Source organism: Mustela nivalis (genome assembly GCF_964662115.1).
Source record: "Mustela nivalis genome assembly, chromosome: 14".
In the NCBI taxonomy this organism is placed as follows: Eukaryota; Metazoa; Chordata; class Mammalia; order Carnivora; family Mustelidae; genus Mustela; species Mustela nivalis.
Genome location: NC_139033.1, coordinates 13,716,416 through 13,744,146, shown reverse-complemented (window position 1 = coordinate 13,744,146; position 27,731 = coordinate 13,716,416). Strand labels below are relative to the sequence as shown.

At 46.2% G+C, this 27,731-nt stretch overlaps 1 protein-coding gene across 1 annotated transcript; it reads right to left on the bottom strand.

Moving 5' to 3' along the window:
* Positions 1-705: 705 nt before the first annotated feature.
* TCTN2 (tectonic family member 2) lies at positions 706-24,672 on the bottom strand. The gene is given in 19 exon segments (XM_082698407.1): positions 706-1,181; positions 1,184-1,237; positions 1,481-1,569; positions 1,721-1,846; positions 2,735-2,888; positions 5,811-5,917; positions 8,450-8,561; positions 9,383-9,463; positions 12,478-12,555; positions 12,804-12,938; positions 13,884-13,949; positions 15,582-15,726; positions 16,584-16,710; positions 17,203-17,399; positions 19,757-19,857; positions 22,646-22,841; positions 23,680-23,756; positions 24,232-24,339; positions 24,468-24,672. Coding segments are annotated over 19 exon segments (2,055 nt in total). The 5' UTR covers positions 24,550-24,672; the 3' UTR covers positions 706-1,161.
* Between the last annotated feature and the right edge of the window lie 3,059 nt (positions 24,673-27,731).

Below are 27,731 nucleotides of genomic sequence, written 5' to 3'. Positions count from 1 at the left end.
CAAAAGACAATTTGTTTTACTCTTTCTACAGGGCGTAATCACTTCCACCACAGAGATCCAGATCAAAGAAAAAGAGAAGCAGAAGGGGAGGAATCGGTATTTCTCAGTGCAGTACACAGAGTGGTACTTGAGGGAGAAAACTTCTTTATGTCATTAGTTACATGTTTAATAGGAATCAGTAAAAAACAGAACTAGGCTTACAGATTTACACTGGAAAATGCAACAACATATCTGATGTGTCCGGGAAGTCAGAAGGCACCACGAATTCCATCAGAGTGCGAAAGGGAAGATAGTCACATCTCAAAATTAGGTTTACTGACCCTGTACAAAGTCCATCAGATACATGACTAAAATTTGTCTAGTCCACAAAGAAGATGCAGAGATTTGCCTTGTGGCCCTGTGGGCTGTGGTTGAAGATATCCACCCCCCCACCCCCACACTACATCATGCTGTCTGTCCCCTCATAGGGAGCCACAGGAGGAATTTCTCTCAAGCATCAACTAGGAAAAACTATCCTTCACTGAAAACCAGCTTATTTTAACCTGGGTCTATGATTCCTGTACCTGATCATACTTGTGCTGACCTCTTGTCCTGGTTTTGTTTTACTCTCCTCCCAATATTGCTTTCCCTCCTTCAGCCTCCACATCTTCCCTCCTCAATTTATTTGTGTATATTTACAAAATAATACATACATTTTATGGTATATACATTTCTAAGGCTTTATGAATTTTTAATTCTTTCTTTGAAATAGAGGAAATTAACCAACCAATTCATTGGAAATATATAAGAATTTGAAGAAAATACTTTCTAAAGTAAGAATAACATGTGGACCAAAACTCCCGTGACTGTGGGAACTTATGATATACACGAAAGCGTCTGATAACATTTATTTACACCGTGACCCTGCTGTGCATTTTGCTTGATCTGGTCCAGCAATGAGAGTGTCTGCTCTGCATCTCTCCACACACCTGGATAGTTACGTAGGTGAATTAAATCCACAGTGCACTTAACTTTTAAAAAATCTAAAAAATAAAGCACTGCATTTATTACAACTTTACAAAGGCACAGAGGAGTACGACAAGTCACTGAAGCAAAAGTCTGTGAACTGTAAGAAGTCAGGTGGTAGCTGCATTTCAAGCTTTGCATGTTCTGGTCCAGGGGTTACTGAGGAGCGCAGCTAATATGAAGAAGGATGCCAAGAGTAAGCCCTTGGCTACGCACTGAGAATAAGGTTCCCCTGCAAGAAAATGAACCAAATGAAGCAGAATTCTTATTTCTTAACTTTGGGGGGAAATTACTTAGTAGAAATAAACCAAAACAGTAATAGTGATCATTTCTAAGTGGAAACCTTATCAGTAAATTGTTTAAAACTCCTTCTATGTGTTTTTTTAAGTTTTCTGTGACACATACATATTTTTTTAAATTATTTTAATTGGCAAAATATTAGCGATAACCCTTCCAGAAACCTGCTTTACCCTACCTTGATAATAACGAGTCAGTGGATATAGAAGTTGCGGCCAACACACCTCATTTCTGTTACAGTCATATTCTGTAAAATTGATCTGGAATCTAGGAAACATTTTAGAAGATTACAATGGGCACAAAAAAGCACACTTCTGATGAAATATATCAAAACTTGAATAAAGAAAGAAACTTCTTATTTTCAAGTATATATTTTTCTGCTTCCTAATAATGTCAGCTAGGTCGTGAACTGGATTACCTTGTCAGTGGCCGGGGTAACTGGGCAGGTATCTTAATGAACTGGACAGAGGCACTGACAGGGTAAAGGTCGGCCTTGTCCTCACACGTAAGCCCACACTGGAACTGCCAGTTCACTGTAGAGAACCTGGAAGGAAAAGATTACGCAGGTAACACACCCACCACTCGCTTCTGGTCCTGTTAAGAGTATCAGGGAACCAACAGCAACAATATAAATCGGGATTCTCCTAAAGAAGGTTCAAATTTGGGCGCCTGGGTGGCTCATTTGGTTAAGCCACTATCTTTGGCTCAGGTCACGGTCCCGGAGTCCTCTGACCTTCCCGCCTCCCATGCTCTCTCTCACTGTCTCTCTCTCAAATAAATAAATAAAATCTTAAAAAAAAAAAAAAAAGAAGAATAAGAAGGTTCAAATTCTACTAGTGCTTTTCCCCCCATGGGGCGATGTAAACGTTCCAACATATGCGCAAGGAGAGAGAGCAGCGCAGCGAACCACCCAGCTACCACAATCAACAATTTAATACGAACACCAATAGCAGCTAGCCATCTTGGAGGGGTTTCCAGGTGCTGGGAGGAGTATGAAGGTGTTTTCTACACACCACGTACACGCACAGCGCATCCCTCTCGGAAGACTGCTACCAGCTGTGTTTGGTGGTTAACCTCTGTCGGCTCTGCCCATCCAGCATTCCATCCCGTTCCTTCTGGCAGCTGCCCCCCAGCTTCCCCTTGGGGAGACGCCCTCCCCACAGTAGTCCCTACTCAGTATGCACGGATTATTAGATTCCTGGCTCTCCCCTTTGGGCCCCCTGAGAGAGCGCACAGAATCCCTCACACAGCTTTATAAACACCTGGGAGAACAAGTTACCATTACACACGCAGATGATAACATGTTTCATTTATACACATAATCAGGTCCCGAATAATTGCAATTCATAAATAAACACTCCGACTGCAGGTTAGCATTTCCCAACTCTGGAGCACCTGCCACTTTACTGACTTATCCGAGATGCGATCACACCTTGTCTCTACGCCAACGATCTCGTGCTGAGTCATCCCTTCCACCGCGCCAGCATCTGAGAAAAGGATGCGGATGTGCAGCCGGGCGGGAACCTCCGCGCAGAGGCCGTGCACGCTGACAGGCGGGGCTGCACCTGGGTCGGCGGCATCTGCGCCTGGAGCAAAATATCAAGTTGTGCATTTTGGAAAGAATAACCATGGTTTTTGTACAGTGCCATGATACGGAGGCAAAATTGGGAAATGTTCTGGGATAGGAATCACATTTACACATCTCTCGTCTCTAACAGGCTCTTGGTATCGTCACTCTGTGACCATGCGAGCCCTTGTGTTCAAAATGTTTCCTCATCTGTTAAGTCAGTCACCGGAACTTTTAAAATCCCAGACCCACGTGATAAAAGCAGACATTTGGACCCAGTTCCCAAGCTCCAGGCTCCCCAGAGCTTTAGCAGAAATACCATCCAGTTGCAGTAAAACACCATGAGACGCTGTTCTCGTACAAGGCGTCCGAGACATTTACAATCCGTGCTAACAACTCCAGTTAGTAGGGATTAAAGAAGCAATTTCCTATTGTGTCACCAGAGAGTAACACAGTGAAGAGAATGAAACCGACTAAGAAGTAGTAACTGCGGGAGGCAGGTAGCAAATCATGGGGACACCCAGGGGACACTGGGGGGACTTGAAAGTTGTGACAATTTATGACTTCCAACTTCCTCCTCTTCGATGTGTGTGTTTGACATCCCTCTTTTTTTTTTTTTTTTTAGGATTTATTTGTTTATTTATGTATTTATTTGACAGACAGAGATCACAAGCAGGCATAGAGGCAGGCAGAGAGAGAGGAGGAAACAGGCTCCCTGCTGAGCAGAGAGCCCAATGTGGGGCTCGATCCCAGGACCCTGGTATCACGACCTGAGCTGAAGGCAGAGGCTTAACACACTGAGCCACCCAGGCGCCCCTCACCATCTCTTCTGTTTATCAACCAGGATCAGGGTTGATTTTGGCTTAGACAGCCATAAAAGCCAACTGCTTTCACCCCGAAGGCAACAAAATGTCACCACCTCAGTCCTTCTTATGTAACCTTGGGGCTACTCTATCTCGAAACCTCCCAATTTCTCTACTTCTCACGTGCTTTACTGACTCCTTCCCTCCATCCCCCTGGATGTCACAGCTCACCCAGCTGGCCTCAGCAGCAAAGGATCTAACTCTGGGCCTAGTGACTCAAGCACAGGGCACAGAAGGATCGGTGCGTCACAGCCTACGCGCCCCATGGCCCCCAGGACCCCTCCCAAAGTCAGAGAGTGATTTGGGGCACTTCTGGCCCACAGACATATTACATGATCCCTCGCTGGCACAAAGAGGGCAGGGGACCCGGGACCCTAATGATCCAAACGAAATCACAAGGGGTGTGGAGAGCACAGGCACGAGTCTGGATGGGCCGCTGTGTGAATTCCAGGCTGCTGAGCGGAAGCGACCTAAGAAGGCACAGAGAACAGGAGCCAGAAAGCTGCTTACCACCGTCCAGGCCAAGGGGAGGGGCACGGCAGAGTCCTCAGTGACAAGAGGGGACTTAGGTCAGCAGATGATGCACAGCCAATTTCCTCTTTCTGGCCCCAAAAGGCAATGCCATTAATTAGAGCACTAGAAGAAGCCTTCCTTCCGTGGACATTTCCATACTCAAGACTCCCCTGACTTGCCCACCGGGGAGCCAGCAAAGAGGCTGGGTCTGGGGTCCAGCTCTACCACGACCCGCTGAGCCCTCGAGCTTCTGCCCTGACGAGCTAAGTGAGAGGCAGCTCAGGGGCAGCATTTTAGATCGGAAGGTGAACCCCGCTACTGCCTGAGCCACACGCACTCCGCCTCCTGGTGCTCTGTCCCTATTGGTCTGGACGCTGCAAATTCCTCTGCTCAAAGGCACAGGACTGCCGCCTTTCCACCGGCCTGGGTGGGGCCTGCTCTCTTACCCACTACGCCTCACTTCTTTCCGTTGTAACAGCTGTCCTGAGAGACATTTCACACCAGACCGTTCACCCAGTTAAATGTACAATTCAATGGTTTCCAGTATATTCACAGAGTTGTGCGGCCATCATCACCAAATTCCATTTTTATTGCCTGTATCCATTAGCAGTCCCTCCTCACTCGCTCCCATCTGCACCTGGCTCTGGTGACGAGCTGCTCTCTGTGGCAGCAGATCAGCCCATTCTGGGCATCTCGTACACATGGCACCGGAGGGTTCGGGGTCACATCTGTCTGGCTTCTTTCACTCAGCATCATCATTTCAATCACCTTATTTTAAATTAGCAACATTGCTTGTATAAACTGTAAAGTCTGCTCTCAACTGTCCATATTCCTGGCAATCAAAAATAGCAATGCAAACTGAAACAGACTGAAAATCTTCAATCTTCATTTAGACTTTCTTTTACGAAGGCCATTAGCTCATAAAACAACGGGGCACTGAACTTCATGCGGATTTCCTCTTAAAAGCAGGGGGGTGCGCCTGGGTTGCTCAGTCATTAAGCGTCTACCTTCAGCTCAGGTCATGATCTCGGGGTCCTAGGACTGAGCCCCTCTTCGAGCTCCCTACTCAGCAGGAAGCTTGCTTCTCCCTCTCCCACTTCTCCTGCTGTGTTCCTGCTCTTGCTGTGTCTCTCTCTGTCAAATAAACAAATGAAATTTTTTTTTAAAGATTTTATTTATTTGACAGAGATCACAAGTAGGCAGAGAGGCAGGCAGAGAGAGAGAGAGGTGGAAGCAGGCTCCCCGCTGAGCAAAGAGCCTGATGTGGGGCTTGATCCCAGGACCCTGGGATCATGACCTGAGCCGAAGGCAGAGGCTTTAACCCACTGAGCCACCCAGGCGCCCCAACAAATGAAATATTAAAAAAAAAAAAAAAAAAAAAAAGTCCTCATGGATAAGAGGTAAGGAATGTGAAGAGCCCGAAGCCCGGACAGCTAACCTCTAGACAGAACTCAGCCAAGCTGCAGCGCAGGCAGAAGACTCATCCCACGACTCCCCCGCACAGCCCACATGACGCACTCCTAGCGACGAGCTACCCGCCGCACATCTCTGCAGCTCTGACTTACGGATTATTTCCAGCCAGCCGTCACTAGGATCGCTGGAATTGGAGTTGCCTCTCATTGCAACATGAGTTGCTTGTACTAACGAGTCAAGTAGTTCGGCAGCATTCTCCCTGCAAGAGAGGAAGACATTTCTCAGCGCACGGCCAGTAGGGCTCATCCTGAGGTCCTTTCCATGGAGTGTCCAGGTTGTGCTTGCTGGGGGCCCAAATAAAAACTTGCCAGAGGAAAAGGCATTAAAAGCGGCTGGGAGCCTGCATTCTCTTCAATGGCCTGCCCAGGAGGGACCTAAGCCACTAGAGGAAGATATGCAGAAGCAATCGTTTACTCTGGGTTTTAAATATTGGTGACTCATGTTGCTATCATGTAGTTTACAGACTCCGTTGAGTGTCATAAAACTTGGGAGGTGCGTAGATCACGTACCCAGTCACCAGGCTAAATTTACAGGCCAGAGGGATCCGAGAGCAAAAGGAACGTAAATATTGAGCTAGAACTTTGAGCCATAAGATTAAGTAAAGATTAACAACTGGAACTTAGTGGGGCCGCCAGGGTGGCTCAGTTGGTTAAGCACCTGAGTCTTGATTTTGGCTCAGGTCATGATCTCAGATCTGTGAGATCGAGCCCCCCATTGTGCCCCACACTAGGCATGGAGCCTGCCTGGAATTTTCTCTCTCCTTCTCTCTTTTAAAAAAACAGAAAAAGAAGAGGAAGAAAAGGAATTGGAATTTCGCATCCCTGCTTTCCAGTGATGTCACTGGCAGGTACAAACCTTATGAACAGCAAGGCAGAGACCGCCGACTCCAGCCTTATTCCCCACAGTCAAGAGCCTTGCTGAAACTTACACCTGTCTACTTCCCTGCTTAGTGCCTCCCCATCTTCTCCCAGCTCCCCAGAGAACATGCTACTCAGGATACGCTGCAGATGAAATGGGGTCAGAATGCACGCACTTACAAACTCCAGCGAGATACTCCTTTACACCTACTGGCATGGCAACTATCAAAACAAGAGAAATTAACCAGTGTTGGGAGGATGTGGACAAACTGGAACCATCTCACATTCCTGGTAGGAATATAAAATAGTGCCGCCACTGAAAGCGATGCGGTGGTTCCTCCAAAAATTAAGCATCTAATTCCTGTATGACCCAGCAATTCCTCTCCTGGAATGGTTACACCCACGATCACTAAAGGCAGGGACTCCAATCAAAACTGGCACATGAACCTTCACAGCAGCACTGTTCGACAGCCAAAGGCGGAAACAACTCAGGTGCCCAGGGACGGATGAGCAGATAAACAAGCTGGAGCAGAGCCAGGCGGTGGAACAGGATCAGGATTCAGCCACGAAAGGGAACAGAGCCCTGACACCTGCCACAGTGTGAATAAACCTCGAAAACTTGAAGCTGAGTGGAAGGGGCCGCCACCTACTGTAGGAATCCATTTATGGGAAAGGTCTGGAACAGGTCAGTCCCTAGAGATAGAACACAGATCAGTGGTTGTCAGGGCTGAGGGAGGGGAGAACAGGGTGGATAGTTAATCGGTACAGGTTTTCTTCTGCAGAGATGGAACAAAATAAGGGCAGTGGTTGTACAACATCTTGAATGCACTCAATGTGACCGAACGATTTACTTTAAAATGATTGATTATGGGGCGCCTGGGTGGCTCAGTCATTAAGCAACTGCCTTTGGCTCAGATCATCATCTCAGGATCCTAGGATCAAACCCCCGCATCGGGCTCCCTGCTCAGGGGGAAGCCTGTTTTCTCCACTCTCTCTCTTTGCCTACCTCTCTGCCTCTCTGTGATCTCTGTCATATAAATAAATAAATAATCTTTCAAAAAATAAAATGATTATGTTACATGAATTTTACCTCAATTTAAAAAAAAAAGAATGCATAAGCGTATCCATAAACACACCTTCCAAATGCCACCCAAATAAGTACAAAGTTCCTTATACACCATGTAACAAGGCTTATGTATTTTTTTTTTTTAAAGATCATAGCTATTAATTTAAGAGAGAGATGTCCAAGAGCACGAGCAGAGGAGGGGCAGAGGGAGAAGCAGACCCCCCGGCTGAGCAGGGAGCCCGACACAGGACTGGATTCCAGGACCCCGAGATCATGACCCGAGCAGATGGCAGACGCTTAACCGACTGAGCCACCCAGGCGCCCCAAGGCTTATGTATTCTTTCAGTGTTAATCACACCAATTACATCTGCCTCCTGTCCTTTTTATGCTTCAAGGAGTGCATGGTTCCAACAATGGACAGACTTTAGCAGAGCAACTACATAAATAGGGATGAAAGGGTTCTAGTGCCAACAAAGAACTCCATTTTCCCTTTTACCAATGTTCCAATCAATTCTCTTTTTTTTTTTTGAAGTAGAGCTCCACACCCAGTATGGACACCAATGCTGGGCTCAAACTCACCACCTCGAGATGAACAGCTGAGCTGAGATCAAGGGTCTGACGCTTTAACCAACTGAGCCACCCAGGGGCCGGGAATCAGTTCTTAAGAGACTACTATCCACTCCCACTTTCCACAAGTGTGTTCTACAGACTGCAATTTTTCACATTCATGTTGTCTGTCATTTCAGGGGGTGAATTCATTTTAAGCAAACCACTCAAAAGGCAGGTAGATTCACCATGATACACTCACCTGAGCCGAGTACAGTTTTCATGGATCCTGACTTCTAGAAGACATCCAGACAGTGTATCTTCTCCAAACAAAACGGGTTTGAAAGTTGCTGATGTACACAAACCCCTTCCAGCTAGAAAGTAAAAAGATGATCCTCTATTTTTGCTAAAACAAAAATAAAGATTTACCTCAAAGTTTTTCTTGGAAAACCGAAAACCATCAGTAGAAATAAAGTTTCCAAATTCCTCAAGAACTGAAGTCATGGTTACTCTAATCTTTTCAAAGCTGAACAAAGGGGCCTTTCTGTATCCGAATAGTTGGCCCAGGATCAATGGTCTTTTCTGAACATGAAAGTTAATGCCTCTGGCACCAACGCAAAGATTTCCCATTGTTTGGATCAAAGTTATGGTCATATCTCCAATTACCACCATCTGGGGCTACAGGCAACAATGACAAGAGACTCTACAGCCAGGCCCATATTTAAAGATTTTATTTATTTATTTGTTTGTTTGTTTTTTGTTTATTTGAGAGAGAGAGAGCATGTGCTATGAGCAAGAGGAGGGCACAGAGAGAGGGAGAGAGAGAATCTCCAACAGACAGCCTGCGGATCGCGGAGCTGGACTCAGGGCTCCATCTCATGACCCTGAGATATGACCTTGAGATTATGACCTAAACTGAAATCAAGAGTCTGCCACTCAGTGGAGCCACCTAGGCACCCCAGCCAACCCCCATTTAAATCTCCCTTATGAATAACCAGCATTTCAGGAGCAAACAAAGTTAAATTTAAAACCAAACAAAAGAAAGCTGTAGAAGCCTGATCTCCTCCACCCTCCCCATGAGCTAAATAAAGCAACAGGAATTTAAAGTGATTAACTACTTGATTAGATTCAAAATAAGGCCCTATTTCCAATTCTAGTTTGTCAAAGCACGAATCAGATTACCAAACCAGATTACCCGACTGCCAAAGGTGTAAGGTCGTCTCATTATTCATCCTGTTGATATCCAGAGCTCGAACTGGCTTGCCAAGTTGGTAACCTAGACAAACGCGATAATGGGAAGTAGCTAAAGTTAACCCAACACAGCAAACCCTCATCTGATAGTATAAAAGAGGAATAACACAGAGAAAGGAAACCTACAGGCAAAGTGATCAGAATACACTTGAGAAAAGAAACCATCTTTACACATTTTCTTTTTTTTTTTTTCTTTAACAAAGATATTTGTGTGACTTTTATTTTTTTTAAGATTTTATTTATTTATTTGACAGAAAGAGAGACATCACAAGTAGGCAGAGAGGCAGGCAGAGAGAGAAGGAAGCAGACCCCCCTCCAAGCCGAGAGCCTGATGCAGGGGCTCGATCCCAGGACCCTGAGACCATGACCTGAGCTGAAGGCAGCGGCTTAACCCTCTGAGCCATCCAGGCACCCCTGTGTGACTTTTTAAATAAATTTTAAGAATAAAATCTGAGGGACGCCTGAGTGGTTCCATCGGTTAAGCCACTGCCTTCGGCTCAGGTCATGATCCCAGGGTCCTGGTATCGAGTCCCACATCCAGCTCCTTGCTGAGCCTGCTTCCTCTACCTCTGCCTGCCACTCCCCTGCTTGTGCTCTTTAACAAGTAAATAAATAAAATCTTAAAAATAAAAAAAAATAATAAAATCAAATCTGAAAAGGCACAAGCAGGCAAGAGTCAGTCCCCGCCCCGTCACGCCTGAGTACTCGAGGAGTGGTCGCTACTGCTGGTCCCAGGCGCTTTAAAAGGAGACTTAAACCAAAGCAGCCTTTCCATGGAACTCTCCGGTAAATCACCCCCACCCCCGGTGATTCAGTTCCTATTCCCAGTCTCTCCTATTAGCCCGCCTTACTGTTTCTGCTTTTTTATTAAGAAACGTTCACATGCACACAGAGATGAAGGGAATACCACCGAATATCAACAACCGTGGATAATTAGCCAGCCTGATCTTCTCGGGATTACATGAGCACACACACAGGTTATTTCTGGTGAGACCTTTTGAAAGTAAACTTTAGAGTTGACACTTCACCTCTAAGAGCTCTAACATACATCTCCCGGAAGGAAGGATATTCTTCTAAATAACCATGATACCAATATTCCTCCTGAGAAAATTAATAATTTCTAATAATCAAAATGTATCATACTTCTACTTCCTCCTATGTCCCCAAAAACACGTTTTAGAGCCTTTTTTACAAACCGAGACGAAGTCAGGGTTCACGCCTAGTGCGTGTTTCCGACCTTACCTCTGAGCATTCCCGAAGCAGCAAGAATTGAACCCGGGTTCCTTCCCGAGCCCTCCGGCCGCTGGTCGGTCCCCGCCCATCTCCACCTCCCGGAGGCCCCGTTGCTGCCTCCCTGGCAGCCCCTGAGTTATTCCTGTCCCCAACCCACACTATCTCCTCTCCCAGGTACAATCTCCTCCACACAGCCCAGAATAGAAACTTGCCAGAGTGCAGAACTCTGACTCACTCTGCTTTTCTTCCAGCACTGAGATCAGAACCTCCACAAACTACTTGACACAGGTCCTTCGTGATGGGCAGTGGAGATGGACGGTCAACATTCCACTGCTCTCAAGTTCTAGGCCTCTCTGTGAGTCCAGCCCACATGTATTAATTATCTTCTATTGTTCTCTGTTGTGTCTATGACCTGGTGCCGTCTTTCCAAGTAAGAGAGTTAATTCCTTGAGAATCATGCCCGTGTAGTGTACTCCTGCCAAAACCGTTCCTGCCTCGGAAAGTGCTAGAGAATGAATGGCTGTCCATACACAACTTATCTCACAGACTGACTGGTTCTGGGTTGCAATCAATTAATTCTTTTTGGACAAGAGTGTCAACACTTTTCACATATTCTAATGGTGTTTCTCAGAAATCCTGTTAAATTAGATCATTAACTGAAAACCCTTAAATTTCAGGAGGCTGCTTTGAAATCCAAAACTATAAAGTCCAAAACTCCACATTAACAAGTACACTAAAATCTCATTTAAAAAAAAGTAAACTTGGGGCACCTGGGTGGCTCAGTGGGTTAAAGCCTCTGCCTTCCACTCAGGTCATGATCCCAGGGTCCCGGGATCGAGTCCCAAATCAGGCTCTCTCCTCAGCAGGGACCCTGCTTCCCTCTCCCCAACCTGCCTCTCTGCCTACTTGTGATCTCTCTGTCAAATGAATAAATAAAATCTTTAAAAAAAAAAAAAAAGGGGGGGGGGGTGTGCCTGGGTGGCTCAGCGGGTTAAGCCTCTGCCTTCAGCTCAGATCATGATCTCAGGGTCCTGGGATCAAGCCCCACATCGGGCTCTCTGCTCGGTGGGGAGCCTGCTTCTCCTTCTCTCTCTGCCTGCCTCCCTGCCTACTTGTGATCTCTGTCAAATAAATAAATAAAATCTTTAAAAAAAAAATTTTTTAATTAAAATAAATTAATTAGGGCGCCTGGGTGGCTCAGTGGGTTGAGCCACTGCCTTCGGCTCGGTTCATGATCTCAGGGTCCTGGGATCGAGTCCCGCGTCGGGCTCTCTGCTCAGCGGGGAGCCTGCTTCCTCCTCTCTCTCTCTCTCTGCCTGCCTCTCTGCCTACTTGTGATCTCTCTCTGTCAAATGGATAAATAAAATCTTAAAAAAATAATAATAACAATTAATTACTTAATTAAAGTAAAATCAGGTGATGTTATATTGTACATAATCACAAAATGCACAACGTGACCGGAAGTTCCCAGTCCCCGTGATATATAGCTTCTTGGTTCTATAAAAGCTAATTTTACCTACGTTATTGGGCATTATCTTTTTTTTTTTTTTTTTTTTCCAAAAGACTAGTAGCTAAAGAGACAGAATGTTTTGCATTTACAACAATTTGTTACTATCTAGGACACTTCACATTAAAAAAAAAAAGTTGTTATCAGAAAAAGAATACAGTGTCACAAAAGAGAAGAGAAAGGTTAGAGTCACAAACTAAAATCGGAGAGAGTGCCTTACAATTATTGTAGTATAAGAGTACCGAATTAAAATATGTTTGTAGGGTCAGCAGTTGACATACACTGATATACTGTCTTACCTGGATTTCCAGAAAATTCCTTTTTTTCACCACTATTATAGCTTAAAAATTTTACTGTAAATCTCTGTGTCATGATTCCTAGAAATAAAGCAAAATGAAAATACAATGTGTACCGTTTCACTAGGAAAAGGAATTATCCCCATAGTATTATTTTCTTTACTTTATAATTACATTTTGCCATACAAAAGAAAAGTTTTCTGTTAAATCACAAATACAATAAGAAACAAGCCTGACTTAATTTTACATGTAATAATTATGAAGATCTTAAAGAAAGAAAAAGAAATGTTTTACACTGAAAACATTCTCACTGCCCTCAACAAACTTACCTTTCTGGTGGGCATTAATTTCTGCCCGGATAATTTTGACATTTATTTCACTGATTGTATTATTATTCCATCTAAAAATATAATGTTCTTCCACATTCACATTTCTGGAGGCTGATTCATTGCTTAAAAGTGTTCCTGCGAATAAAAAATACTTTCATAGATCAACGACCCTCCTGGGGGCCCAGGTCGATCACTGGCCCCACCGAGTCAGCACGGGCCCCCTCCCCTACAGCATCACAGTGTCCAGGGGGGAGGTCTGCCCTTCAGCTCCACTGCCGGACCCCCAGAATGCGGCTCATGGCTCGACACACGCACACACCCGCTCCAGTGTTTGGCAAGGACAAGGGACAGAATGTCAGCCCCTGGGAGCCGAGGCCTGCCGTCTAGCTCACTACCGTATTATAGGTACTTCACGAAGATCTGAGAAATGAATAAAGTTGAGAATTTCGACACATTGTAAGGTAACAGAAATATCCTTCGTGAACAACAAAAATCCTGGCGCTATTAGCGGAACTCTGAATGTCTTGTTTGGCTGCGTCAAGATGGCAAAGTTTAGTTATTTAAAAAAAAAAAAAAAGGAGGAGAGAGAGGAAGAAGCCTATATACAGGCTCCCTGAAGACCAGCAGGGCCCCTGGTGCCCACAGAGCTCAGGGCTGTGAGGAATGGCTCCAAGCGGCAGACAGTGCTGTGCAGCGAGGCAAGACAAGTCAGGAACAAACCAAATGTGGGCCAAATTTCTAACTGTGGGGAAGCTCCTTAAATTCTTTGTAAAAATCAGGGCACCTCGGTGGCTCAGTGAGTTAAGCCTCTGCCTTTGTCAGGTCATGGTCCCAGGGTCCTGGGATCGAGCCCCACATCGGGCTCTCTGCTCAGTGGGGAGCCTGCTTCCCCCCCACCACCGCCCTGCCGCTCTGCCTACTTGTGATCTCATTCTCTCTGTTAAATAAATGAAATCTTAAAAAAAAAAAAATTTTTTTTAATTCTTTGTAAAAATCTATTTCCCTCCAGGACTATGTATCCCTTCTCAGAAAGGACCTACGTGTTTCTGCAGAGGTGACAGGGAGCCTGAGTTCAAATACCTGTCCTGGTGATGAATGCGTCTGGGTTGGCGGCTTCCTCGTAGGTTACTCTGGGCGTAACGATGCCTGAGGAGATACCGGGGTCCGTTAGCCTCCTGAGGAGACATGGCCCAGCACGAGCATGCTGACTTGGTCAAGGGCAAGCTTACCAGGCAACTACGGTGACCACGCCTGACCTGTGTGCCAGCTGCTAACCCTCCCCCACCTCCCCAGACGCCCCCCAGGGGGATCCCACGGGCCTTGGCATCTGATGATAACTGGGGAGGAGACTGGCAGTCAGGGACATTGTGATCTGAGAGCTTCTCCCCTGCAGGAGCGAACACGCGGGCCACTGCCAGGGCGAGCAGAAGACGGTGCGCTTGCTCTAGACGCGATTTGGCGCTGCCTCAGAAAGTCAAATCACGGGACGCCTGGATGGCTCGGTTAAGCATCTGCCATGGGCTCAGGTCATGATCCCATGGTCTTGGGATCGAGTCCCATATCAGGCTCCTTGCTCAGCCAGTAGCCTGCTTCTCCCTCTGCCTGCTACTCCCCCCTGCTTGAGCTCTCTCGTTCTCTGACAAATAAATAAAATCTTATAAAGAAAAAGAAGGGGGTGCCTGGGTGGCTCAGTGGGTTGAGCCTCTGCCTTCGGCTCAGGTCATGATCTCAGGGTCCTGGGATCGAGTCCTGCATTGGGCTCTCTGCTCAGTGGGGAGCCTGCTTCCTCCTCTCTCTGCCTGCCTCTCTGCCTACTTGTGATCTCTCTGTGTCAAATAAATAAAATCTTTAAAAAAAAGAAAGAAAGAAAGTCAAATCACAATGTGACTTGGCCATCCCGCAACTGGGTGCAGGGCCAGAGAGACGCGAACGTGTGCCCACACAGACAGTCGCACACGAGCGTTCCCAGCAGCAGGACCACAGCTGCCAACAACGTGCCGAACAACCCAAATGCCACAAAGGATGAGCGGGTGACATATGTGGCACGATCGTTCGTGGGATGGAACAGGACACAGCCACAAAAAGGAGCGGAGCTCTGGTCGGTGCGGCGGCCCGGGAACCCTGCGAACATGATGGTAAGTGAAGCAGCCAGACACGGAGACCACTCCCACAGGATCCCTCATGTATGGGAAGCGCGGACCACGCAGATCCACAGGGACAGAAAGGGGAGGAGTGGTTGCTAGGGGTCAGGGTATAGTGTCTCATTTAGGGGCAGGAAAATGTTCTGGAACTAAACAGAGGGGGTGGTGGCACAGCTCTGTGAAGGAACGAAATGTCCCCGAACTGTACACCTCAACACAGTTAATTCTCCGTTATGAGTTCTACCTCCATTTGTAGAGAAGAATGAATATGGGATGTGCTGGGCTTTCTCTGAGGAAAACCTTTCCTTCAGTTGAGAGTTGAAGTATTTTAAGTTGATCCAGTGGAAGTGATTTATATCCTCATGGGATCGCAGTTTATGTAGACACTCAGGTCTGTGTTCTTTCTCTCTTTTTTTTAAGATTCGTTTATTCATTTGAAAGAGAGAGAGCACGCGCAGGAAGGGGCAGAGGGAGAGGCTGAGAAGCAGACTCCCCCACTGAGTGCACAGCCCGACGACACGGGGCTCGAACCCACGACCCTGAGATCACAACCTGAGCCGAAATCAAGAGTCGAGTCGCTTCACCAAGTGAGCCACCCAGGAGTCCCACGTTCTTTTCTCAGACCAACATGACGTACCTCCCACTGCACCATTCTTGATCTTTGCGTGGATGACGCCACCATCTTGCTCTTGGTAGGCTTCCAAATTAGTAGCGCACCGAACATCAAAATTGTGAAGGAACGCCACGGGCGCATTCTGCACGCACTGCCCAGCCAGGGACACCTGAGGGTAAGGGAAATCCCAACAAGGCTATGAGCTCTGTCAAATCACAAAACACAGGTCAGTGGCCCATATGGACCTTCTTCCCGCAGCCCACGCCTACTGCTGGGCTAGTCTTCAAATAATGTCAAGTTCACTGACTAGTTCATTCGCTAATCACAGTCTGGAAGCAGCTGGTTGAGGAGTAGAAGTATGTAACATAAAATAAGAAAACTCCTGGGCACCTGGGTGGCTTAGTGGATTAAGCCTCTGCCTTCAGCTCAGGTCGTGATCCCAGGGTCCTGGGATCGAGCCCCACGTCGGGCTCTCTGCTCCTCGGGGAGCCTGCTTCCTCCTCTCTCTCTGCCTGCCTGTGATCTCTATCAGTCAAATAAATAAATAAAATCTTAAAAAAAAAAAAACCATAAAAATGGATTCCTTGAACAGTGAAGAGAGGCCGTTTAGACTCCACGTTTTCTTCCCACAAATATCTTTTCCTCATGATTTTGGACTTAAAAAAAAAAGTTTTACATAAAACTCTACAGCCTTGAGATATTTTTCAAAGTTCTGGACTATTACATTAAACTGTCTACTGTCTACTTATAGCTTATTAGAAATTGGCTGTTAAACTAACAGAAGCTCAGAATGGTAGTTAGTTCCATGGAATTGAGAGAATGTCTTTTGGTTGGGAAGTTCACTCTCACATTTAGCAAAAACAGTGGCTAATTTAAGAGAGACTATTAAAATCGACACCATAAAGAGCTGCACGCCTGGGAAGTCCACAGGAGAAAAGTAACTTAGGATAAGATTTTTTTAAGTTAAATTAACAAGATGGGAAAAAATGTTAAAGGCCCCAAGCACATCGCAATTGAAATTCTTACCTGCGGAATGGTGAAATAGGTCTTGTCTACAGTCATGATCGGATCTCCCTGCTTGTAACCGAAGTCTGAGCGGTCTCTTAGATCAGCACGCAGATGCACTCGAAAGGAAGCGCGCCGCTGAGAGGAGCTGTAGATGAACGACAAGGATGACCACTGCTGCTCGCGGCAGTATCTCCTTTCAACTTTTGTTTCACTTTTTTAATTACAAAAATAACACATGGACTAAAAGCCACAGAGGTGCACATTTGAAAGTGGTTAGGGGCTAATTTTATGTTATGAGAATTCTAGAAGGAAGGGGGGGAGGAGAAGGGGGAGGGGGAGGAGGGGGAGGGGCGGGAGGAAGAAGAAGGAGGAAGAGGAGGAGGAGAAAAAGAAGAAAGCTGTCAAATTTCAACATCAGGGAAAGGTTCAAGAAAGAAACTCAAGCCCCCGGGGAGCCCAGCCCTCCTTCCCCAAACCCAGATGGTCACTGTTAACTCTTTGTAGCATCAACAATTTCTCTCCAGTGAGGCCCAATTCTTTTAAAACCTTCGCGCTAAATAAACTTGCTAACGGAAATCTAGAACCGACTTGGGGGCGACTGGAGGCGGTGAGGTCGGGGCCGCGAGAGGACACGCACACGGAGCCATGGTAGAAGTAGCCCAGGAAGGGCGAGTTGGCCGGCGAGGACTGCACACACAGGAACGGGAACCAGCCGGGCGCCCCGCGGCTCTCCTGCACAGAGCACAGGTGGTCAGAGTCGGGACTGACGTCGCCTCCGAAAACGCCGGTGAAACAGGCCTCTCTGAACAGCTCCGTTAGATCGGACGAGCATTCCTGGAAAGGAAACAGAGAGGCAGTGAGTACACAGAAGCTGCCGTGGGGCGCCCCCTCTCCAACCCCCAGAGGCACTCAGGCGAGCAGGACGCCACTGAGGAAGCCTGGAACAGAGTCTCCTGTCCAGGCTCCTGTGCTCCGAGCTCACAGGAAGTAAAATCCTGCTGGAATTCCTCTCATCAATTCCCTAATAAGCCTCCAGGTCAGGGATTTCAAACCGTTCAGGGAATCCCATCCTTACTGGGGATGTGAGATGTGCCCACAAAAAAGACGGAGGGGGGGGAACAGTATGAAGAGAAGATAATATGGAATAGATTCCAAATGGGGAATAAAACAGAGTAATCGCCATCACCATCCAAATCCCGAGCCCGGAGAAACCTAAGACATTTCGAGTCAGGGCAAACAGTCCGAACTCCTAAGAATCCTTACGGTCCACACGAGAACACAAACAGTTAATGTCATCAAGAAGTGACTTCATTCCTGTATTCGGTCATTTGTCCATTTTCTTCTCTGATGCACAGAGTGTTGAGAGCTCAAAGTTATGTCCTGAATGCCTTGTTTACTGACAGTAGAAGAATACATTTTAAACAAGAACAGTTCAAATTAAAGAACGGATCACGACTAAAGGGGTGAGTAGCAGCTCCCAGAAGACATCACTGACCCAGAAGGCCAGTGGCTAGCACTGCATGCTTCGATACCAAGTATGACAAACACAGAAGTCAGAACCGGGCACAGGACTGCAGTCTGGAAGACAGAGAACAAGAATACCATCTGGACACTTCCACTGCTACTGATTTACGATGTGTTGTATTTTTTGATTAAATATAATTGTTTTGGTAAGTGCAATTGTTAGCATGAGATCTACCCTAAAGTTCCCTTTTCTGCTTTTCCCTTTTCTGTTTTGTGAAACCAACCACAACGTAATTGTGCTCAACCAAAATCAGGAGTGACTGGAGTCCCAGGAAATGTGCCACATCTGTCATTCCTCTTAAATTGCAAAGAAGGATGACAGATGCGGATAGTACCTGGATCCAGCAACAGATTCCCAACTATGACGCCAAAAGCACAAGCAACAAAAGAAAAAACTGATGAACCAGACTCCAAATTACAAAACTTTTGGGCCTCAAATGATACCTACAAGAACGTAGACGACCTACATAATGGGGACACTTGTTACAAATCACATACCTGATTTGAGACTAGTCTCCAGAAGGGTATAATAAACTCTTATACTTTAACAGCAATAAAATAAATAAAAACAATAAAAATATGGGTAAAGGGCCTAGGAAGACATGTTTTTAAAGATACACAAATGTCCAGTAAACGCATGAAAAGATGTTCAACATCATTTGCTACTACAGAAATGCAAATGAAAATCAGAGCAAACCACCACTTCACACCCACGAGGACGGCTAAAATCCAAGAGATCACTATAACAAATGTAGGTGAGGACATGGGGAAAATCGCCACCCTTCCCCGCCGATGGGAATGTAAAACGGTGCGGCCACTTTGGAAAACAGTTCCTCCAAAGGTTAAACCTACAGTTGCCAATAGGCCAGAGCAGTTCCGCTCCTAGGTACTCTACCCAAGAGAATTGGAAACCAACATCCAAACAAACACTTGCCTACAAATGTTCACAGAAGCTTTATTCATCACAGCCAAAAAGCGAATGTAATCCCAATGTCCATCATCTGATAAACGGATTGGAAATCTGTGGTTTATCCCTGCACTGAAATGTGACTTGGCCATAAAAAGGAACGCAGCTCCTGCCACCTGCCACAATGTGGAAGCCTTGAAAGCAAGATGCCGAGCGAGAAAAGCCAGACATAGGAGAGCACAGGCTGTCGGAATCCGCTTACACGCAACGTCCAGAACAGGCCAATGCAGAAAGCCAGAGCACAGAGGAAGAGGGGCCCAGGAGGGGCAGTGGGCAGGGGAGATACTGCAGAGGGGCACAAAGGGTTCTTTTTGGTGTGACGGAAATGTTCTCAAGTGGGGTCATCGTGAGGGGTGTGTACCTCTATTTACCAAAAAAATTACCTTTCCGTAAAGGCTTCTCACTAAGAGTAACACCATCCCCTCAGTATAATCATCTGAATCCTGACTTTATTGGAAGAGATCCATTTTTTTTCCTTCCCTAAACTAGACCGACAGAACTAAACATACTCAATTTGAGTATTAGATTGAGAAATTAAATTGAGGAAATACTCAATTTGAAAACAAGTTGCAACACAAAACGCAATCTTAGTTTTCAAAGCCCATCGCTCAAATAGCTGTGGATGGGGACTGGCTGGTCTTCCTCACATGCCCTCGGGCGGCAGAACCTCTGCACCTGGAATGGGAAAGGACATACCCACCTGGTCACAGCAGCAGCGAACATCGCAGGCCCCGGCTGTCAGATTACAGGGACAAGGACCCAGGGGCTGATACACCTGATTGGGAATAACAGTCACATTCTCTGAAAAGTACAAAGAACAGAGAAGTCCAGCTATGAAACATGCAGACAAAACACTGCCACGATTTTTTGGATGCTCGAAATAAAGCTGCACGATTGTTTTATAAATCACCAGGACCATATAGGACACATTAAGGAATCCCTGAGCTGTGCGTAAACCCTCCCCCAGGCCTGTTATCTACCACGCTTACAAAACCCCAAATACAGGAAAATGTGCGAGTCATAATAAACTGAAACTTGTGGTTGATCTTAAAGATAATTGAGGGACTAAAATTGACAAGCTGGGATAACCGTAAGGCACTGATTCTATGTTTCTATACGCTGAACAATGCTTTTCATAGCACGGGCTCACATTAAGCACTGACTCCTTCCATTTCATTACCTCCTCCAGCAGATAAAACCGAAACCACAGGGACGGTTCAGATGGCTTATCTGGCGCCTATCTGGCCGCAAGATTCTATCTAATGATGCTACCTGCTCAACCTCCTATCCTATCGCACTGTAGACCCAACTCGTCACATCCTGAGTCTGGTTCCAGGGTGAAAGTGGGCAGGGAAATGAATAATTTTTACATGGACTGGAAAAGGAATATGTTGTATCACATTTCAACCTCCTAACTCAGAATCCAGACAGCAGTGTTCCCAGTTTCTCTGCAATAATTTACTGGGTAAAACTTTCAGTCTGCTGAATTTTACTTTTTTTTTTTTTTTAAAATAGGTTTGATACCCAGCATGGAGCCCGACGCAGGGCTCAAACTCATGACTGAGCCAAGATCAAGTCTCGAACGCTTAACCAACTGAGCCACCCAAGCGCCCCCTGAATTTTACCTTTGCCCTAGGATTTGATACCTCTTGAAAAACTAGGTAACGAGGATTTCTTTAAACTCTATGTAACATTTAACTTCAAGGACACGACAGCTGCAGCATGTGAAGCACCACTAATTACGTAGTCTACACTATCATATAGTAGAACCCCTGTATGTCAATGGCATCAGGAATGAGGAGAAGGTCTGAGTAACAGACTATGTCACTGAGACCAGACAAGGCTCTGACCATCTGTCGGACGGAAGCAAGGCATTTTAGAATAGGGTTTTACTATACGATATATAGATAGATGTTTGTGTATCTATCTATACGTCTCCTCTGCTGTTGGCTAGCTTCATTGTTACTAGGCATACCACGTACCTCCTGTCTGTCTTTCCATCCTTTTTCTTGTTCTGAGCTCTGTCTGACTGGGTGCAAAATGTTTCATACCTTCATGGGGTCAGACCGGACATCGCATAATTATCAGTATACAGACACTCTAATTTTCCAAAGTTTGGCTAATTGCACAAAGATGCTTTGAAATATTACCTAAATGGACCCAAATTTTTTTAAAAGAAATTTTATTACCTAAATGTAGTCAAGTCAAGATTTTTTAAAAGAAAAAAGCTACTACTTTGAATGTTAGGGCTACCCTTCATCCCTCCGGTAGTTTTTTTAAGCACCCCCCGGATATTATTTTGTGGGTTTGTTTTCAATTTTAAACATTAGAGAATGTTTTTTCTTCTAAAAATAAAACTTGAAACCTTTAAATAGGTCACCGCTTCACATGTTCAAAGAACTCACAAGGATCTAAGAAAAAGGTTCACAGTGAAGTCTTCATAGCCCGCCCCTTCCTGTTCCCACATCGCTCCTCCAAAGGGTCCCCCGTGGTCAGCGTCTCAGACAGCCTTCCAGAACTTCTTTGTGCAAATATAAATATATATTCGCATTCCGTGCTGTAGGCACCCAGCTGCATCTGCTTTCCGCAGCTGGAGATCTGTCTTGGAGAACCTTCCACGCCAGCACACTGAGGGCAGAGCGGCCCGCTGAACGGCCCTATCTTCGCTTATCCAATCCCCTCCACTTCCGAAATCACATAGAGGACCACAGTGGGGGACAGTGATGAGGGAAATGATGCCGTAGAGTCTCAAAGTGACAGACCTTTGCTACAAAGGAGCCACGTGGCTCCCTTCATCCCAGATGACCATAAAGGCGAGAGATGCTGGAGGTGGTTGCGGTAGGCGGCACCTATCAAACCGGACCCCTCACCACCGGCACACCTACATTCTCTCGTTCTGAGAACACTGCCATGGGAAAGGGAGAATAACACGATACCACTTTCAAGTCCAAACATGTGTGTGCACAGCGCTGTCTGTTGTAGCGCTGGTTACACATCACAAGCCGGGACTGCCTGAAATTCCATCAGTAAGAGACGAGTCAAACAAGGGGGTTCCACAGGATGGAGTACTAGGAGCTATTAAAAACAATAAGGAGCACTTTTCCATTTGCATGGCATTTATTTTTAAAAGGTATACAATAGTAAATTGTGTGTTATTAGTGTGTGTGTGTGTGTGGGAAAAAGAAGCTGGTTATCCAAAGCTTTCACTGAAAATCTATTTTGGGGGTTTTTGTTTGTTTTGTAAACTCGTTCATTAATCTTTCCCTTGCTTTTTTGTTTTGTTTTGTTTTTGGTTTGGTTTGGTTTCAAGATGGAGTCACAAGAATCCAATGCACAGAAACGAACTTCACACTCTCCCTTGAAGGCAGTCCACAAGGGTACAAACAGTAGAGCAAAATAAAACAGATCCGAATTAAGTCAAAGAGGACAAAGTGGGAATTTCTAAACCAAGAAACTTAAACAAAAAGGAAGTAGGTTTAGGAAGGCAAGACGGACTCAAGAGCAGAGTGTACAGATTATGTGGCAAATGCCTATAACCCAACAGATAAAGTCGGCAGTGAATGTTTTGATTGTCAAAGATTTTACTTGCCTGATGCATTATGGGCCAAAGAAGAGTTGGCATAAATTTCCACTCGGATGAGTAGATGAGCTAAACAGGATGAATTGCGAGATGCTGATACCAGAAGAGCCTGGACCATACACGGGGACTCTGAGAAGGACTCCGTCTCATTAGAGGAACACCTTTGCCGACCCCTCTTCAACCTCACTGTCACCTCCAGTGCATTCTGAAAGGAAAGTATGTTGTCCCTTTCAAAGCGACTGAACACAGCATGAATCATTCTAAGAACATACAATGGGAAACACGATAAAATCACCCATCACCTCAGCCCACTTTACAAAAGAACTGTATACAAAAACGACATTATTCTGTTCAGTCTCACCCGGTAAGCCTAGGGCACTAGGCAAGACCCGATTCCTAATTCTCAGTTCAACAGGAAACCAAGCAACGTCTGGATATTAGAGAAGACTAAACACGGGTCTGTCTGATAAATCAACTCAGTGTGTCCAGCATGATTTTAGTTTCTTTATCGTCCTACCAGTGTATCAGCAGAACATCAAATACACGCATTAAAAAGTCAATGAAAACAGTCCCCAGTTCCTGACATGCAAGCAAAGTCTGCCTTTCCCAGCCTTTATCTCCAGAGTTGATGTCTTGCGCATACTAGGCACTCAATAAAACATTTATTAAATGGAAGACATTTCATCTCTCCCAGCTTGAGTACCCTTACACGTAAGCTCAGAGCTGGGTGAGGACAGTGATTCCTGAAGATTTTTGAGTCACAGACCCATCTGATAATCCGATGGAAGCTGCTAACCTTCTCTCATCAGAAAAACACACACAAAACATTACAGAAAATTTCAGAGGGTTCAGAAGCTTCTTGAAACTCGTCCAAGGACCCCTGACCCGGGCATCAGCACCTACTGGGCTGGGTGGGTGTCTACCGGATGTGATAACCCACCGGGTCGTGGTAGTTCAAGCACAGAGAAAACTGTACCATGTCCAACCAAGAGTGCAGTGCAGTCTCCACTGGTGGCACCGAGAACATTTTACCTCTGGCTTACCACAGCGGGGGTCACAGTCAAGCTCCAGTCTCCCGTCTCATTGGTCAGCACTCCACAAGCCGGAACCGGCAATAATCCTATAGGAAAGATTAGGACGCAGACACCATTGCCCAGCAGCTACGGGTGTGCAGGCTGCAGTCAGGCTTCGTAGGAGGGAATCCTGTTCCCAGCCGGGGACTGGGCCTGTTACAAGCTGTACGGCTGTGGACAAGTGACAAGTGACAGCCTCTCTGTAGTGTCTTCATTTGTTAAATGGCATGAAAGGATATTACTGTTCCTGCTGGGAAAACGCGGGGTGCACATGAAGCAGAGGGGACAGGGAATGTTAGCCATTATTGTCCCAAGCTCTCTCCCCGAGCCCGCCCGTCGGACCTCTTTGGTCCGCAGCAGCCTCCCAGCCCTGCTCCCATGGCGACTTTGCCGGGGGAAGGCGGCCGAGGTCCCCGAGGATGCCACATCCTGCAGATGCCACCTCCCCGGGCTCCTTGGGCGGCCTGACCCCGCCCACCCCACCCCCAACGCCACCCCCACAGGAAGGGCCGGACGTTTTACCTTCCTGGTCCTGCAGCAGGGTCAGGGACACGGTCACACCTTCGGTGCTTCCCACCAGGGACGCAGTGACCGCGGGACCGGTCATGCGGATGAAAGCAGGAAGGAAAACTAGGCGGGAAGGAAGGGGAAGGGCGGACTTACTAGTTGCAAGGACCCCGGGAGGAGTCCCAAGTCTGGCCCCTTAAACGCCTCATCCCCAACCCGCAGCCTGCAGGCCTCTGCCCTGCGGTACACACCCAGGTCCCCCCACAGCGGCCTCAGGATGCCCAGCAGAAGGAGGAGCCCCAAGAGCGGAGGCGCCGGAGGCGGCAAGCCCATGCCTGGGGCCTGGCGGGACTGGCTTCACAGAAGCGCGCCCGCCCTAGAAGCTGGGAAGCACAGGGCCAGAAGGCCCGGCCCGCGCCGCCTCGCCGCCGCCATCTTGTCAAACCAACCGGAGCTATGGCAACCACCAATCGGCCGGGGACCTGCGGAGCGGCGGGCGGTGATTGGGCGGCCCGCAGGAGAGAGCCCGCCCCCGGCCCGGGCCCAGCATCCCGGCCCCGCCCACAGGCCGTGCGCTCTTGAATCTCCACCCGAGGGATCACGAAAAAGTCTGCCCCCAACCTAGAGTGAATTCAGTCACTCAGCAAGAGCGAGCCCACGGACCCCGGCTTCTTAAACGCGGTCCTTTAAATAAACTCGATTTTTAGGAGGACTTTGGGATGCAGCCAGTAAGCGGTAAGGCTGCAGTGCTGTAATTGTGGAGCGCGGCTGAACTGTTTTCATGGTCCTTCTCCTGGTTTTTTGGAAGAGTTTTGTGTGGTTTGTTTTTACCGCACAGCGCTGTCAGCACTCCGAAAGCGGATCTTAAAAAGAACACAAAACGTTTTGCCCGGCATGAGGGCAGATGCCAAAGTATCTTAATTCTGATGTCAGTAGTCTCAAAGCATTCCACGCCTTATTACAGTTCCGTGACCCGGCGTGCAGGCTCTGAGGTCTCTGTGGGATTTCGTCCTCCTTCTGCGCTTAGATGACCGGCGCAGCTCCCCTAGCCTCTCCAAACTTGAGTTTCCTTATCCATAGAAGGGAGAGAATAGTCCCTTCCCCCATAGGATTGTGTGAGGATTCAATGAAGTACCATATTAATGAGTCTACACCAATGCCTGGCATATAGTAAGGACTCAATAAATGTTCCCTCATTGTTAGCTCTCGGAGCGGGGGCGTGAGGGTTAGCTGAAAAGATCCATGTCTGGGGCGCCTGGGTGGCTCGGGTCATGATCTCAGGGTCCTGGGATGGAGCCCCCCATCAGGCCCTCTGCTCAGCGGGGAGCCTGCATCCCCCTCTCCCTCTGCCTGCCTCTCTGCCTACTTGTGATCTCTGTCAAATAAATAAATAAATAAAATCTTCAAAAAAAAAAAAAAAAAAAAAAAGATCCATGTCTACACCAGGCCTGACAAATAGCAAATACCAAATAAATGTTTGCCATGTTAGTTGATGAGCAAAACTAACATTCTGAAAGCCATCTCAAAGTTGAGGGACTACAAATGCCTTGCACTGAGCTTCGCTTTGTTCTTCCACTATCACAGAATCATGGATTTGTGCAGGTTTAGCACGGGAAGGAATCCCAGCCACCACTCCGCCTATCAGCTCTAGGGGAACTGCAGGGTGTTTGCAGCTCTTGGTACCTGGGTACAAAGCCTAGGAGAACGATAGGAGCAGGAGGGTTGTCAAACACACATTGCTATTTAGTATTCTTTAACAAAACAGTAAAAGACATTTTCGCAAGGAAAATCGTTGTCTTGAATTACTTTTAATCCCTGGGTCAAAATGCTTCTACATCTAGGGGAAACATGAGAAAGTAATTTAGGCAAACATGAGTGTTTATGGGGGTGTTCTCGGTGTACTACAAATCTTCGTCTTCGCTGAGTTCTACTTCACTAAGACCTTAACATTGCCATGTTGTCACATACTGCAGGGAGGCACCATTAGTACCTCAGTTTCCCGTATTGGCAAATATCGTTTGTCAGACATTCAAAGTAAGAACATTTTTGTTTTAGGTCTATTGAAATCTGACCTTTGCTTACCAAACAACAGATAACCTTGTCAATACTTCCAGATGCAACATCCTGCCATGGTCAAGAAATGCACCAGGGGTGCTTGCTTGGCTCAGTCACTCAGGAGTTCAACTCTTGGTTCCAGCTCAGGCCATGCTCTTAAGGTCATGGGATGAAGCCCCCTGCTGGTCTCCTAGCTGGTCTCCTTGCTCAGCAGGGAGTCTGCTTGAGATTGTTTCTCTCTCCCGTTCCCCCCAACCCTGCACTCTCTAAAATAATGAAATCTGGGGTGACTGGTTGCCTCTGCCTTCAGTTCAGGTCATAATCCCAGGGTCCTGGGATTGAGCCCCACATGGGGCTCTCTGCTCAGTGGGGAGCCTGCTTCCCCCCACCCCCCAACACCGCCTGCTCTTCTGCCTACTTGTGATCTCTGTCAAATAAGTAAATAAAATCTTTTTTTAAAAAATCTGTATTTAAAAAAATAAAATTAAATAAATAAATCTAAAGAGAGAAAGAGAAAGAAATGCACCAGATAGTAATTCACAGGGATTCTCTAACCCTCCCAATCCTGGGTAGGATCTGGACGGAGGAATGATTAAAGCAGTATTTCTCTTTTCTCCCCCTAGTTTTACGTACTTTTTCTTCCTTAAAAAGCATGTAATCATTTTCTGTTCTAATCAGAAAAAATATAGTACTTGTTAAAAGTATGCTTTTATTTTCTTTTGGTTGCATTAAGCTATTTAGCCAATAGTATAATGAACGGTGGAATTCTGGAGCATTACAGTTAAAAAAAAAAAAGAGAAAAATGCTTCAGAAGTAAAAAAAAAAAATGTCATTTGTGAGGTACAATGACATTATTAAAAATTAAAAATATTTTCTTAAAATGCCGTGCAACCAATTCTATGAATATAAATGTAGGCATAAACTCTCAATTCAACTATGAATGAAAAGCCCTGATTTTTAAATACTGTACTTCTCAAATAAAAATGTCACTGGTAGATCTACTCTCCTCTCCATTACTGCTGGAAGCATTCTATGCACTCTTTCAGGAATTCCTAACAGTCTTACAAATCATGCTTGGATTATCTGAAAAACAAAATAATTGTTTTTCTAAAAAGCAAGGGAGGAACACCTGGGTGGCTCAGTCGGTTGAGTCAGGGTTAGGGTTAAGTCCCGCATTGGGCTCCTTGCTGAGCAGGGAGCCTGCTTCTCTCTCTGCCTACCACTTCCCCTGCTCATGCTCTTTCTCTCTGACAAATAAGTAAATAAAATCTTTTAAAAAAATAAAAATAAAAAAATAAAAAAGCAAGGGAGCAGGAATCTTTTTGTAGCCTGACCTACGAAAGGTAGCCCAAGGGGCTGCCTTTAGAACAACAACAAATTGAATAGTTGTAACTATCTACTTTTAAGATAGTAATTTCATGGTTTTAAAATTAACTCCTACTTTTATGACATCAAAACAT